The 15,560-nt window shown below is 41.4% G+C and overlaps 1 protein-coding gene across 1 annotated transcript in view; it reads right to left on the bottom strand.

Moving 5' to 3' along the window:
- NUP205 (nucleoporin 205) overlaps positions 1-15,560 on the bottom strand; it is a 93,844-nt gene that overhangs the window by 45,497 nt on the left and 32,787 nt on the right. The window contains exons 9-16 of the mRNA XM_006261162.4: positions 13,710-13,826; positions 12,725-12,862; positions 11,530-11,680; positions 9,653-9,858; positions 9,119-9,301; positions 7,281-7,331; positions 3,747-3,956; positions 2,794-2,893 (exon numbers count right to left, since the gene is read on the bottom strand). Of these exons, the coding sequence (XP_006261224.3) occupies positions 2,794-2,893; positions 3,747-3,956; positions 7,281-7,331; positions 9,119-9,301; positions 9,653-9,858; positions 11,530-11,680; positions 12,725-12,862; positions 13,710-13,826 (1,156 nt within the window). The remainder of the gene's footprint in view (positions 1-2,793; positions 2,894-3,746; positions 3,957-7,280; positions 7,332-9,118; positions 9,302-9,652; positions 9,859-11,529; positions 11,681-12,724; positions 12,863-13,709; positions 13,827-15,560) is intronic.

Genomic DNA, 15,560 nt, shown 5'->3' with positions numbered 1-15,560 from the left:
ATGCTGACTGAACAGAAAGCCATCAAGACAGAGATAACTGTATAATCTCCTCCTGCCAGAGACTAGCGACCAACAGTGCCAGAGAAACAATGTCACGAGAGGAGACTGAATGAAGAGACTAAACTTCAGGATAATTTAAAAAAAATACAGATGTACATGTGTAGATGATAATTCCACAGCATTCCCAGCCTGCCAACCTGCTGATGTGATCTAAAACCCAAGTAGCATTATTCCTCTCAAAAAACAGAAGTGCCTGCCTCTTTCTCCCAAGTAGATACTGGAAAATCAGAAGAAAGTAGACAATCAACTTAGTCTGTCCATGCTGCCATTAATTAATAAGATGAGGTTCAATTAAGGTATACATTTGGCACCTCTCCAACCTGGGTGGGGAGACAAGGCAGAGGGGTTTGACCCACTGACATGCAAGTTCTTTGTTTGCATTTCCTACAGATTTCCAAATACATGATCATCTAAATGAAAGATTTACACATTTACTCAAATACAAGATGAGGTTTCTTCCCACAGTTTGTGCGAAGAAAAAAGCTTTTTGTCTTATAATTTCACACAAGGAAATCTCACTAAATACAATCATTAATGTGCTGCCAAAAGCAGCATGTGCTGAACAGTCAAAATCAACTGAAGTTGATTAAATGCAACCAGCACTGAACAGAACTATAAAACTCATGGCCAACATTCGGCGAACATGATAATGGGAACCTACCACATGAATAAGTTAGTGTAACCCATCTAAATAAGATGTATGGTAGTGCCCATTAAGTGCAATCTTCCTCACGGCTGACTTGTTTTCCCCAAGTCCTCGTGAGTTACGAAACTGCGTATAGTTCACTCAGAATCACTCTCTCGCCTGCTCTCTCAGCCTGGTGTATATGATTATGTGGCCCTGCCCTTTATAAGGTGAAGCTGGATCATGTTGCCTTGCACCTCATCTGCATATAAGTTTCTGGAGCATCCCAGGACTTGTGACAAGAACATCCAGTTCCAGTCATGACAGGGGGGCTAATTAGCACATGGATCCTTTGCGGGGGGTATCTAAACTACATGCACATACTGAGCAGTATTGAGCTCTGGGGTCACCATGGCTTGAAATGCTGTTGATTCTGCTGGGACCCAGCCCAATGAACTGTAGTAAATCATGAGACTCTGGCTTTTGACTAACACCAAGCATAGTTTGTACTACATGTAAGTAGATGTCAAAGTGCTGCTCAAAAATGTGTTTATGGAGTACCTGTGCTAAAACTTGCAGCAATATCAAAAAAAGATAACATGCATCAATTCTGGATAAACTAAGTGCATGGGTACTATATGCAAATTGCTATAGCCATGTTTAATTTCAAGGTCATTGGTTTCAAATTTGCTCCTCCCTTTTATGTGCTCAGGGAGAGCAGGATCTGATACTAAAGGAGTGGGGGTGGGGAAGGGCTGCCAGGGGAAAAAGTTTGGGGAAAGTAGAAAGCAAAGGACTACCTGACCTCCCCCAGATTTAGTTTCCCTGCTATAGCACTGGAAAGGGTTTGCATTCAAGACAAACCTCCTATAATTAGATTCTATACCTGGAAAATTATTAAAAATTTATACATTTTCCATAAATAGAATCTAATTATTGGGGGGGTCATCTTATAATCAGGGTTGTCTTCTATTTGAGAAAATACGGTAGTTCTTTTCTCAGAGTTGGGGCTTCACCACAAATCTAAAATAAGTGGGTAGATTAGAGAAAGAGAACATCTCTCACAAAAGAGGAGGACTGTGCCATAGCAATAAAGAGGAAACACCACCTGCTCATCAGAATCAGAGAAGTGCAAGAGCCAAGACCTAAAAAGCTGAGTTTGATCCTTGGCGCATACTCTTAAGTCAAGCCCTCTTTTCTTACAACCAAGAAACAGTAAATTTAGAAGCCAATTCTTTTCCCTACTGCCTTTCCACAGTTTCATTTTTAATTCATTCTTTTCTTCTGCCCTCTGTAGAGAAAGGGCTGGGGGAGACAAAAAGACTTAAAAATAAGTGAATCTGGCAAGGAGGAGGAGGAGAAGATCAAAGACAAGAAGATCAGATGAGCTGGCAAACTGTCTATCAAGGCAGAAAGGCATTTGCCTTGCATTCTGTCACCAAATAGTGATTTATTGCTGTAAGAAGAGATGGTTTCCTGCTGTGGCTTGAAGGGACAGGAAAAAATATATTCAATAAAAATATGTTCAAAATTCTGATAATTTACATCTACATAACATTTTCTTTCTGAAGAAACCTAAAGTGCTTCTCAAATTATATGGGCGCAAGAGCTGTTTCACCCATCACAAGATGAAAGGAAGCAGCTATGCAACAGTTTAGAAAGTTAAGTAAAATAAATACCATCATATATAAATGAAAGTGCAGGACAAATTTTGGCCAGCAAAAAGATAACTGCCTATTTGGACTTTTGGCCAGGACACCAGGACTAGCTCTCCCCTAAATCCTATAAACACACTACAGGATTTAACAATCGCAGAAATGCAGGATGTCCATTTTATATCTCTTCTGAAATTCAACCCCCTCCAGCAGCACATTGTGTTTAACTCTCAGGCTGAGGTATCAATTCACCACAGGCTCAAGAAAAAGAGCAGCCTACTGAATCAGCAACACCATGTCCTATAGTATGCTGGGGCTACTTGGATATTTCCTAAGCCCTGACTCAACCTTGGCCTGCTTTCTTGAAAAATTTGATAGGACCACAGCACACAGGGGTAAAGACACAAAATGAAAATCAATCTTGTTTGATAGTAAATGAATGAACATATTAACCTTGTAACTCCACATATTGGTCCACAAAGTCATCAAGTTGAGGTTCGTAGTCTCTCAGCAGTTTGTAAAAGACCTCCAGAACCACCTCAGCTACTTCCCACTGTAAACAATCAACAATGGATTGAACAACAAAAAAAAAAAAAAAAAAAAAAACACTCACAAGAAATGTGGTTGCGTTTTAAATAATCATCCCACAGCACCAGGAATTTGCTAGGTCAGAGAATTTGAAACAACATTAAAATCCTTTTTGAAATAAAAAGAACATCTTCTGGAATCTGAACTATAATGCATTTTACACAAGTTCAAAAACACACGCCAAAAAAGACTAAAATATGTACAATCATGCATATTATTTGTAAACTTGAGCATCTGTAATGCACAGATCGCTATACTTTGTACAAAAAGGCACTTTTAGCAAAAAGAAGCATTGAGGATAGAAGCTCAAATTCCATACTTCAAGAAGCTAAAAATGCCAGATTAACACTAAATAATTTTGTGAAATAATCATGAAGAAAAGCTAAATTTAACCAAAAGAGGCAGATTCTAATTATTTAGGTTTGTGATAAAGTCACAAGGGTTCAGAAATCATTAGCCAACTGTTACAAGCAATTCATAAAACAAACTCATAATTCTGCAACTGTTTACCTGCATTTTTCCAAGTGTTCAAACTAGCATAAGAAGATACTGCCATCAGCATTTGAATGCCTATCATACCAGAGGAGTATAAATACCTAACGTAGCTCTCACTCTTTGTCTGCTTTGCAGAAGTGGGGGATACTAGTTGGTTATAGCTTTGGTTCAAAGAATCCAAAGATTAAAACTGCTGGATCAAGCTTGGGTAACACAGATCCTCAGAGCTCAGGGACTTGGTGAGTCAAGTCAATTTAACAGTACAGAACCCAGATGCAAAGACAGCTGTCTCCAAAAATATTTATTCAAAACTATAAATTTACCTTTTCAGCAGCTCTCCGGTAAGCTCTGGTGCGAAATCGGAGAAACACAGTATCTCTAAGGAACTGAAGATAGGGATCAAAGCCTGGTGGGCGCAGTCCTGCTCCCAAGTTAGAAGGGAATGAACTCTCCACCAGTGTGCTGATGAGCCGGCAAAATGCACGGGTTAAAGGATACTCCTCACACCGGGATTCAATCTCATTCAATTCAACCTTCCCCAAAAAAACAAAACAGAACAAAAAAAACAACTGAAGATCCAACTTAAAAAAAAACACTCCCAGAAAAATAAACTACATCAGCAAATTGTCAATTAATATTAGAAGACACTTAAAATGAGATGTTTTAAACAGAAACCCTCAAGAGATTGGTAAGTTCAGAGATTCATAGATGCTAGGGTCAGAAGTGACCTCAACAGATCATTGAATCCAACCCCCTGCCTAGGCAGGAAAGAGTGCTGGGGTCAGATGACCCCAGCCAGATGCCTATTCAGCCTTCCCTTAAAGACCCCCCGAGGTAGGGGAGAGCACCATCTCCCTTGGAAGCCCATTCCAGATTTTGGCCACCCTTACTGTGAAGAAGTTTTTCCTGATGTCTAGCCTAAATCTGCTCTCTGTCAGTTTGAGACCATTGTTCCTTGTTACCCCAAGAGGCACCCTGGTGAACAGAGCATCTCCAATCTCTTGCTGTGCCCCCCTAATGAATTTGTAGGCGGCCACAAGATCACCTCTCAGCCTTCTCCTGTGGAGGCTGAAGAGGTCCAGGTCCCTCAGGCTCTCCTCACAGGGCTTGTCCTGTAAGCACCTAACCACACGAGTGGCCCTCCTCTGGACCCTCTCGAGTCTATCAACATCCTTCTTGAAGTACAGCGCCCAAAACTGGATGCATTACTCCAACTGTGGTATGACCAATGCTGCATAGAGGGGAAGTATCACCTCCTTGGTTCTATTTGTCATGCATCTGCTGATGCATGATAAAGTGCAGTTAGCTTTGCTGATGAAGTTGACAGTAGGCTGAATTTTGTTCCCACTGATTTGCTGAAAGCAGGGATAAGCAAAGTTTGCAAGGTTGGATTCTAATTTTTTTTTAGTTTTAAAACTTTCCTACTTTCCTTTAGCACTTCATTATTTGAAAAGAAAGTAGCATAATAAAGTAGTGACAACTCTTACCCTTCTTAGTACACTCAAAGGAAATTTTATTTTTATTAGCAATACTATCTCATTCACCATTACCCATCCCCAAAAATAGAAATTAAGCCATGATTCTACAAGGAAATCAACATGATGTATTCCTGCAGGCTCCAACATCAAGTCATGTTAATTTCAACAGGGCTCTGTCCAGGCACAGAGGTCCTCTCATATACGTGAAATTATAGGATTGTAGTCTAATACACCACAGATACTCTATACAGCCACCAGTTTTCAAACTTCAGACCTGGCCTTTTAGTATCTTTAAAAAGTATGCTCAGTAACCCCTTTGCTTATGCCGAGTTTGAAGAAAAGCAAGTCATAATGCATCAATTATACTCAGTGTCATTGCTCAGAAAAAAAACCGCTGTTTACTAGAGTCTTCCATCTTCCCTTTCTTTAAATTAATGCTATTTTTCTCAACAATACTTGTCAAGTAAAATTTGAGGATCTTTCTGGATTGTAGGGTATACTTAAAAGCCACGTTTTTCCTTAAAAAACATGGCTCTTGCCTCAAAACTCCCTGAGGTAGCCTGACAGAGTGTAAGCAGAGATAAACTAATACATTCTTAGAGACAGGACCCAAACTCATCCTACCTTCTTGTTGGTTGGGCTCAACAGTCACAGTGTGTTACCTCAAGCCACCCACTTACTCTAAAAACCAAGCTGCCTACAAACCGTCTGGTTTGCAGCAAAAACCAGTCCTACAGCTCATGTGCTCATGCACAGATGACTTTTCTGGCTCATCCACTTGTTCAAACCAAAATTTTACCCTGAATAACTAAATATTTTCTGACAATTGCTGCCAGACATTAAGTGAGATCAACTGTGACCCAGTGATATCTGTTTGGGGAGGATCCAAGCCATAGTTTTTGCAACAGCTGCATGCAAACTGAAGTAAGAAGAATGGTAAAATATTGATGTAACCTGACCTTTTTAAAAGGGGGGGGGGGAGTGAATGGGAGGACAGAAGGAGAAAGGATTGTATTTTTTAATTAAGGAATGCCTTGCTCAAATATGGGCCAATAACCCCACCCCAGACCTTCCTGAGGGACAGTAATTTGTAAGACAATCTTAGAAACTACACGGATTTTAGAACACAAAAATGAAATGTTAGACAGCAGATTAGTTTCGATCTTAGTTATCATGGTGCTACCACCCAATAGCAGTATAATTATAACACCATCTGATTAAAATACAACTTTTTGCAGGCATTTTGTGCAGCTATTTAAATTCAGAGGAAATGGCTGAAAACAAGCAAGATACCTATGAATTGTCTATGAACTACCTTACATTGCTCCACAGCTAATGACTGCACAAGACTGATGCAACAAGGAAAGTGCAGAAATTTCTGGCGCACAGCCAGGCAATTCCCACTCTCTCTTGAATTCCTAGAGGCTATACCTTAACATTTAACTGAGTTTTGCTTTTATTAAACTCTTAAATTAAGGAAGGAAAGTAGCCATATGCATTAAGATATCCTGGTAAGCAAAAGTGACTATGGCCCCCTCTACACATTACATGCATCATACAATTAACTGGTTAACTGCACAATTACATGCAAAGTAGCTATCACATGCAAAGACCAGCTACACATGCAAAGTAGGTATCGCATCATTAAAAGATCTAACCAGCTGTAAAGGTAGACCTCGGAAATGTGTATTAACTTTATATCGAGCTTTAATTTGCACATGTAGTGGGGTCTCCCCTACAGCTGGGAGTCCTGTCAGGTGATGGGTCTTCCAGCAGGGTGCTCTATGCCCAGCTTGAAACCCCAAGGGGCCTAAAGGATCACAGCTGCTGCAATCTTCCAGGCTCGGGGGTGTATGAGGCACACCCATAGTTAAGAGCCCTTCAACTGAGGGGGCTCCTAGACATGGGAGCTTCCTTCTTGCTGGTAAAGAGGGAGCCTGGGATCAGGCTACCCCTGTACTGGCAGTAAGGTGTGATAGGACCTAATGCACAATTCCATGATCACACCTCCCGCCATGCACGTGTGGCATGGCAGGAGGCGCAAATGTGTGGATCATACATTAGATCCCATCACACCTTTACTTGCAACTATAGAGGGGGCTCATGATTTCCATTTCAAGACTGATCACAGCTGATTGTGATTTTACATGGCTTAAAATAGAGCAATTGAGAGAAAAAAAAACATACAGTGAGACTCAACCTAACAGAAACTTACAGGAGCTACAAACAGATATGGGAATAACTTGAGAGGAAGAGAGAAAACAACTTTTATTCCAAAGGGATTCTCGCTGACTTAACAGCAGATACAACATGTATAGCTTCTTCTGTTCTTAACACTACAAAAATCTGAGCAATTACCTAGTGGAAGGGAATCCTTACCTCAATGCCAATAGCTTGTCTCTGCCCTGGAGTTCTTACAGTCTGTAAAATCTGAGAGAGAGAGAGAGAGAGAAAGAAACAATGTATTGCACATAATTACAATATAAGCTTCAGCCATTTCTGTCAATACAGGTTTCCCTCGATTTATGCAGGTTCTATGTATGCTAATTCACTCCTATGCACCGATCACCCTTTTTCTACCCAAAATCCCTTATATGTGAGTTAAACTCAGTCATGCAATAGGGGCTCCGGTTATCCCCACTCACCCCAGACCCTGGGCTGCACCATACCATGGTGCAGGCAGGTGGTGTCAGCTGCTCCCGGGTCTGCTGCAGCAAGTGGGGTGAGTGGGGAGAAGTGGAGCCTCAGGAGGTTTGGGGCATGGTGCAGCCCAGCAGTTATAGGCAGCTGGTGTTGGCTGCTCCTGCGGCCACTGCAGCAAGGACTAGGGTGAGCAGGGAGAAGCAGAGGCCCCGGACTGCAATAGGCAGCAAGGTGGTGGGAACTGTGAGTGGGTGCGGGGCTCAGGACAGGAGTGCACGGTTGTTGCTGCTACGCACCCCCCACCCCCCCTAAGGGCTGCAGGGGCTATGCCAGGCTCTTCCCAGAGGGGGCCCAGGCCCCCAGATCTGCGCATGGGATGACAGCAAGCTGCTGCTGCAGGCTGGGACCAGCAGGCGGGGGGGAGGGGAGGGGGGGGGGCAGCGCTATGGCAAATTTTGGAGTGGCAGCAGCCCCCCTCCCAGTGCCGCAGCCTGCTGTTGTCCTGTGTGCAGATCTGGGGGCCTGCACCCGACTGGGAAGAACCCGGCACAGCCCACCAGCCTGCAGCCCCCACAGGGGGTACGTAGCAGCAAGAACTGTGCCCTCCTGCCCTGAGCCCCACACCCATTCACAGTTCCCACTGCCTTGCTGCCTACTGCAGTCCAGGGCCTCCGCTTCTGCCCCGCATCCACACTCCGTTCCTGCCGCCTTGCTGCCTGCTGCAGCCCCGGGAGCTACCAACAGACTGTGCTGCACCCCTCCCCTAGTCCCAACCTTACTCTCTCCCTCCCTCTCTGCGATGGGAACGTATCTCTATCTGTTCCATTGTAAACTGGGTTCACTTTATGCAAATTTGATTTATGCGCTGTTCTCCAGGAACGCATGTACTGCATAAATCAACAGAAACCTATACTAAAAATGCTCTGTATGAACATTTTTCCAAAGGGAACAGAGGTTTTTAGGTGTTTTGCTTTTTATAGTCCTTCATCTGTTGAAACACTGATATTTTTCCATCCTGGAAGAATAGACTGTATCTATATAGTTTATATATCTATCTATATCCATAGACTGTATCTAACAAACTTTAGTTAAAGCACCCCTGCTGCCATTTTTCAGCATGGAGACACTGATGGATGTCATGCTCCAGGCACTTTAATTAGACCATCTCTCGGAACAGCTCTAATTAAAGCACTACCCATCCATGCCCTGCCAGCTCCCCGAGCACATGTATAAACACCCATAATGATCAGCAGGGATCCTGGCTTTCTCTGTTTAAAAATCACACATTCTTATTTAAAATTCAGAGTCATCCTGGATTCGGGTAAATACAGTATTTTAGAATCACTTCAGAGTAGATGTGCACTAAGATTCCTACATCCATCTCTTTTTCATGGTTTTAAGCAATCTTCAAAATAAAAGCAACACGAGTTTAATGTCCAATAAGTGATTTAAAAGATAACTTAGGAAAAATATATATTACAGCTACAAGGTAAGAACATAATTTAAGAATACATTAGAATTCAAGCAAGACTCATATGCTACAGCGCTAAGTAATTTAGAAAATTCTAAAATACCTGGGTGTATTCCAGTGATTGCCAGAGCGAAGCAGCAATCTCAGGAGATTTTCCAAAGGCAGTGAGAGTCTCTAATAACTCTGCTTTCAAAATGGGAGGGATGCTACATTGCAGAAGTCCCAAAATGACTACTACAGGGGTCCACTGGGGGTGCTCACAAAGGGCCAAACGAGCATTCTCACTCTGTACATCAAACAGAAAAGGAAAAGAAAAAATACATGCTGGTTATCACTGTTGCTTTGAAAAGCCTTACTATTTTACATAATCTACCTTGTATGACTTAGCACTGGCAATAACAATGCTGCTTATTAGCTGAATGCACTGAAGAATTAGGGAGAATGGAGTATCACTCTAATGCAATCACTATTTAAAAATAAAAGAGCCAGCTGAATTTGACCCATGAATCATCTGAGGCAAATGTCTCCACTACTGAGTTATATACAAACAAAGATCTACAAACCAATTCAAATAATTTTTGCAAGACAAGATATAGCAATGGATTAGCAGAACAGGAGAAAGAAAAGTATTACTTACCCACTTTACTATAGTAGTTGTGAGTCGTAAAAATGCAATCAGTCCATCTTGCTCCTTCTGGGTGATACCTCGCAGAGGGAGATGACGGTATTGGACACTGTCTGCACTTGGCAAGTCTTTCCTTAAGTGCTCATGATACAGCATCAAGGAGTGGAAAAAATGCTCCCAAGACACAGGACTCCCACCTGCTCCTTGGATGTTTTCAGCTAAAAAAATATCAAATTGATTATTAAAAACTTTTGCCCTTTTGCATATGGCAACAGAGATAAACTGTGAAGGAAAAATCTAACCGCTGCTCAGCCCAGCATTCTGGAAACTCAAGTATCAAGAAATCATCTTTCTATGAATAGGGTGACCAAATGGCCCAGATTGACCAGGACAGTCTGAAATTTTATAGGCTGCCTCATCACCCCAGCCATTGGAGAACATGCAAGCAAAAGTCCTGAATTGGGCTGTCCTGCCTAGCCCCACTCCTAGGAGCTGTAGGGTGGAGTGTGAGAGTACCTGCATGCGTGTGGCAGTGGACAGGGCTGGAGCAGCTATCAGGGCTCACTGGGGAGCAGGGTGCCTTTGTCTCCGGAGCTGGGGGGTGCAGGCTGGAGCTGGGGGCAGTATGACACTTGGTCTGGGGGCCCTGCATGAGCTCCATCTGCCCCATTCTGGCTCACAGTTCTGGCCGCATCACGTCACCTGTAGCCGCATCCTTGCTGTGCACCCCAGGGCCAGACCAAACTCATTACAGGCCCCATGTGGCGAGCCCAGCCTGGCCCAGCAGTGCCCTGCCCTAACCAGGGAAAGGGGTGTGAAGCCAGGGCTGGCTGCACCTGCCCAGCCTGGAGGGGGGCATAGCCAGCATGTGGCTGCAGATGCCAGCACTGGGCCAGAGCCATGAGTCAAACAGAGCCCATGCAGCACCCCTAGCCCAGTCAGCGTCCTGTCCCTGGCCCTGATGAGAAAAGGCACTGTGCTCTCCAGTGCATCCGAGCCCCAGCTTGCAGCCCCCGCTCCAGTGACAAAGGCACCATGCTCTTGACAACTATTCCAGCCCTGCCCGCTGCCACAGCGCACGTGCCTGTGTGTGCATACATCTCAATCCCAGTTTTCCCTAAAACAATTACAGTCGTACTAACTATGGATAAAATGTTATTCATTCTTTTTGATAATGCTCACAATGTCCTAAGTGCTTTCAAACTATTAAAAAAAAGTGAAGTCCCTTGCTCTAAGAAAATGGAAAAAAAAGATAGGCGTCTGCTACACCTAAAAAACTAGTCTTTCCCTCTTCCATTTATAAACTTAACACCCTATATTCTACAATGGTATGCCAGAATTGAGAAAATGATCGCAGCTTTCAGTTCAAAATCAGAATAAAGCCAGAGAGGAAAATAAAGTTCGCTAAGCTGTGTGCTCAGTTTTGCTCTTTTCTTTTACAGCTATGGCATTATTGATATGATAAGTAAGTAAAAACTAAGTTTCTTGTGCTATGAATCAAAACTTTTGTATTTACACTTTAAGCATTACAATACTAACCAAGTAGTATTTTTGACCTGACAAGACGGTATGAAAGCACAGCAGACATTAGTGTTATATATTGGGCTCCTATACCACTATGTCAAATAATTTATGTGGCCAGTATTTACTAAGAAGAGAGGCCTTTGTCATGTTATACTCAGTATATCACAACACCTGTTTATCTTACAAGTATAGCTCTTTTAAACATGTTACAAGAGTGAATTAGTATTTTAAGGCAGGATACATTTCAAAGTGAAGTCCTGAGTTTCATCCATGATTGCATGATTAACAGTATGGGCTTTTTGCCCAGCCTTGTTGTAGAGGAAGAGAGCTGGGAGGTGAGGCCTACTGTCAGAACCCTTTCTTACCGTGACTGCTGCCATTGACCTTCAGCAAACTGAAGCAGTAATGAGCACATTGGGGCCCACTGGCCAATCCCCAAAGCATTTTCAAATATGGGATATAAATTGTGGGGGGAAGTAGGTCTCCCATTTGTCTAACAAACTTTGATAAGACAACCTGGAACAAAAAAAGGTAATTCTTTATAAACAAACATCTATTTTGGGGTAATAGCAACTAGCCACCATCAAAAGAAAACATCTGGTTTGGCCAAAAAAAAAATTACTCCAAAATAATATACTTGTGAACTCTCTTTTCAGTTTCATTGAATATAAATTTCACATTTTGAACAGGAAAGAGATAAAACAAGATAGCTCAAGTTATTGCAAAGGAATAAATATTAAACAATACAGATACATGTAATAACTTTTCATTATATTACCTATCTTGATTCCATGAGAGGAAAATGTAATATGTCTTTAAAAATAAATCTAATCCGGGAACACAGGCTTTAAATAACTGCACTGCTATTGCATGATGCGACTACAGCATAGAATTATGGTTGTTTCTATGTCTTAACCTTTCTTGCCTTAATATATTTGAATTGCTATTAAGTCTAATATTGCACTGTCTTTCCTGGGTTCTTATTTTTTCAATAAGTATAGTATCCTTGTATTTTTTTTATATGTAAGATGCCAATACATACTCTCAACCACAAATGCATCCTAACATTTTTCTTCCCAGGGTATATCAATAGCACACTTCAAGATTATCAGATGCTATTGCAGAAATGCAAATATCATTATTATTATTCTTTACTGGGCAACTGTAGCTTCTTGTATCAAAGTTTTAAATTAAGCAGCTCAAGCATAACAAGAATTCTGAAACAGATTAGATTCTTCCCTATTAATGCCAATGACAACTATAGGGACAATCCACAACTCAAGACAACTGGCGATGGCTCCCTTGGTATTAAGTCAATAGCAGCCATTTAATACAGATTGGGAGCAATGGGACAGTATCTCAGCAACAATTAACAGGTCCTTAAGACCACATAGAGAGTAGCTCTGGTAATTCCACTAAAACATTTGGGCATTTCTTCCATTACAGGAAAGACTGCTGCTGCTTTTAAAAGCATGATGAAAGGCTAATGACACACAAATGAGACAACTAAAACAAGATTTTTCCCTCAAAAACTGAGAAAGCCAGTAGAATTTGGCTAACTTGACGCTGAGGAGGTCGCTGATGGGCTACTCCAAGATAAGACCCCATGATGGTGGAGCTCTGGAGAGGCTCTGAAGGACACCAGTATTCAAGGGCAAGCTCCAGATTAAATGGATCCTTCCGATACAGCTCAGCAATCTAAACAGAAAGAAAAAATGAGTTTCTAAAGAGAAAAAAATACCAATGCGAATAAAAAGCAAAGACAATAACTATCAGAGAGCATGTTTTACACAACCCTGAAAACCCAGAAAGAATAAATCATCGCATAGTTAATACTTCATGATTTAGAACTCCATTCCTGAAAGTGGCAGTTACTTAACAATCCATGGCCACAGCGTATCACTAAAATTTCAATATACTAGTCTCTTAAATATTTTTAAGTTTTAATGATATTCCCCCTCTATCTATTACCTTTAAAACCTTGCTACAAACATACCCATGTTTCATCTTAAATTAGCATTTGGGTATCTGTGCAACGATCTTAGAATAAACAAGTTAGCGTGTGGATTAGAAGCTATTAACTGATCTCTAAATAAAGGAATTTTCAAAATAATTTACTACAAATTCTTCATGTTAAGGGTTCGTTACAGCTTTAGAGAGGATTTTCACATTTACTATAATTGTAGAATATGTGTCATTTTAAAAGGCATCTAGGAACCTTAATTTAAGCATCATAGTTAAGTCAAGGTAACAAAACAGCACAATATTTACATATTGAAAAGAATGAACTGATTTTGATTAGGGTGGGAAATGTCAGGTCAGCAAATTCATGCTACCACAAAGTACTTAATGAAAATTTTTACATCTAATTAAACCAAAAAAAAAAAATGAAGATTTCCACTTCTAATGTAAAATTGTTAAGGCATGATAAACACTGTACTACATTATTCAAAGAGTTTTTTCTATTAAAATGTCCTAAATGTTTTCAACAGAAAAAGCCCAAAATACTTCTTTTGTGCCAAAGTAATTAAAAAACAGAGCTCACTAAAAGCATTAGATGTTCCAGATCTCGCCGAAGGGAAATAGGTGGTTCATTACCCATCTGTACACTCATATGGATCATACGAGCATCTTCATCTGCACGATTTCTTAGCTGTTTCACCTACACAATTTATGAGGTAAAGAAGAATGAGAATCTATTTTTAGCCAACAATGAAAGAGCTATCCAAAAATCCAATTAGAGAATAAAAATAGCAATATAAAAATAAGTTTTATAAAACTTATTTAAAATATCCTTAATAAACTCCTATCGTAATAAATGGTGACATTCACTGCCAGGTTATGGAATTTCATTTTAATGTTTTATTTGTTTATTCTCTTATTGTCCGATAGTGGGGAAAAATAAAATCTCAGCAGTGCAAGGTATAAATCAATAAGAAATAATTGAGATATTTGTCCATATGGATCCTTCCTTCCCTCCTACTGTGGATCCTGTATTAGCAGAGGACCTGAGGGACAATTAGGTTTCCTCTACCTTTTATGCCCTAAGGCAGTGGTTGGCAACCTACAACCCTCAGACCAGACCCATCCCATCAAGTGACTGCATCCAGATGTAAGTAGTGGGTAAGCAAAGGGGCACCCTCCACCTGTGTGTCCCCCTTTGCCACTCTGCTCCAGTTTTTCTTTAGTGCTGCTTGCTGACAACCACGCCCTCCTCTCTCTCTCTCATGTGCAAGGCCCCTCACTACCAACTACCTTCCACCCACTCTGCCTGCCAGGCACAATGAGCAGCCACCCCATAGGCAGGCAGAGCAGGTAGAAGGCAGCTGAGAGCAGGAGCCAGAGCCTCACGCACTGGGGTAGGAGCCACCCGCCCTCCCAGAGCAGTGTGGCAGGAGCAGCAGCCATAGCTGGAAGTGAGGGGAGCAGAACAGCTATATGGGGAACCATGGGGGGGCAGGGAGGGAGAAAGGGTGCTGACCCAGCCCATGACAGCTCATCAAAACTCCCCATGTGGTCCTTGGGCCCAAATACTTGCCCACCCCTGAAGAGTGGACAGTGCAAGAGCAAGCAGGACATAAAGGTGGTCCCAAAAGACAACGCTAGCCAGAAGAATCTGATCTTTCTTGCACACGATACATGAATCCCACTATTAGCACACATGTAGACAAATGGTCCAAGAATAATTTTACATAGCCAATATTCAAAGAAATATTTAATCAATTTCTTTCTCTCAAGTCCCTCAGAATCGGCAACAAGAGCCTACTCCAACTCCATTTTCCAATTACTTCAGTATGCTTTGAAACAGACACAAAATTTATATCATTATTTGTAAAGCTGCATATTTCTGTACCAGAATTAAAAAAAAAGATTTAATTAAACTGGAGACTGGCAACCTACTACTCATAGTCCAGACCCAGCACAGAAATATTACTGACCCCTGAATTAGACCATCATCCCCATGGATGTGCAGTGGAAACAGAGGAAGCAGTATGAAATTACCTTTTGTGTGTATGGAATTGAAAACTGCAATATTTCTCAAGGAATATCTATACCGAACAGCAACAAAAATTGTCTTTGTCTTTTGGACCTGGTGATTATATATCAGTCTTAGTGCCAGAAAAAACTGTTTGAATCAATTAAAAGTACCTTAATGAATGTACTATGTGGAGGAGGGAGAGGGAAACACACCACAGCTACTGTATGTAATGGAAAATTGTCTCTCACTAATCTCCTAGAATTGCCTGAGTATGTCAACAAATTATTGGAAAAAAGAAAAACAGCTTTAAGTATTTATTTTGAATTTCAACAAGCCTTTGTTGTTAACAGACTCCTTCACAAGAAACAAACAAATCATTGGATGAGAAAGTTTTAGCATGGATTAAGCAGAGGCTGA

This window comes from Alligator mississippiensis, chromosome 4, assembly GCF_030867095.1.
Source record: "Alligator mississippiensis isolate rAllMis1 chromosome 4, rAllMis1, whole genome shotgun sequence".
Taxonomy (NCBI): Eukaryota; Metazoa; Chordata; order Crocodylia; family Alligatoridae; genus Alligator; species Alligator mississippiensis.
This window is presented reverse-complemented; position numbering and strand designations above follow the sequence as displayed.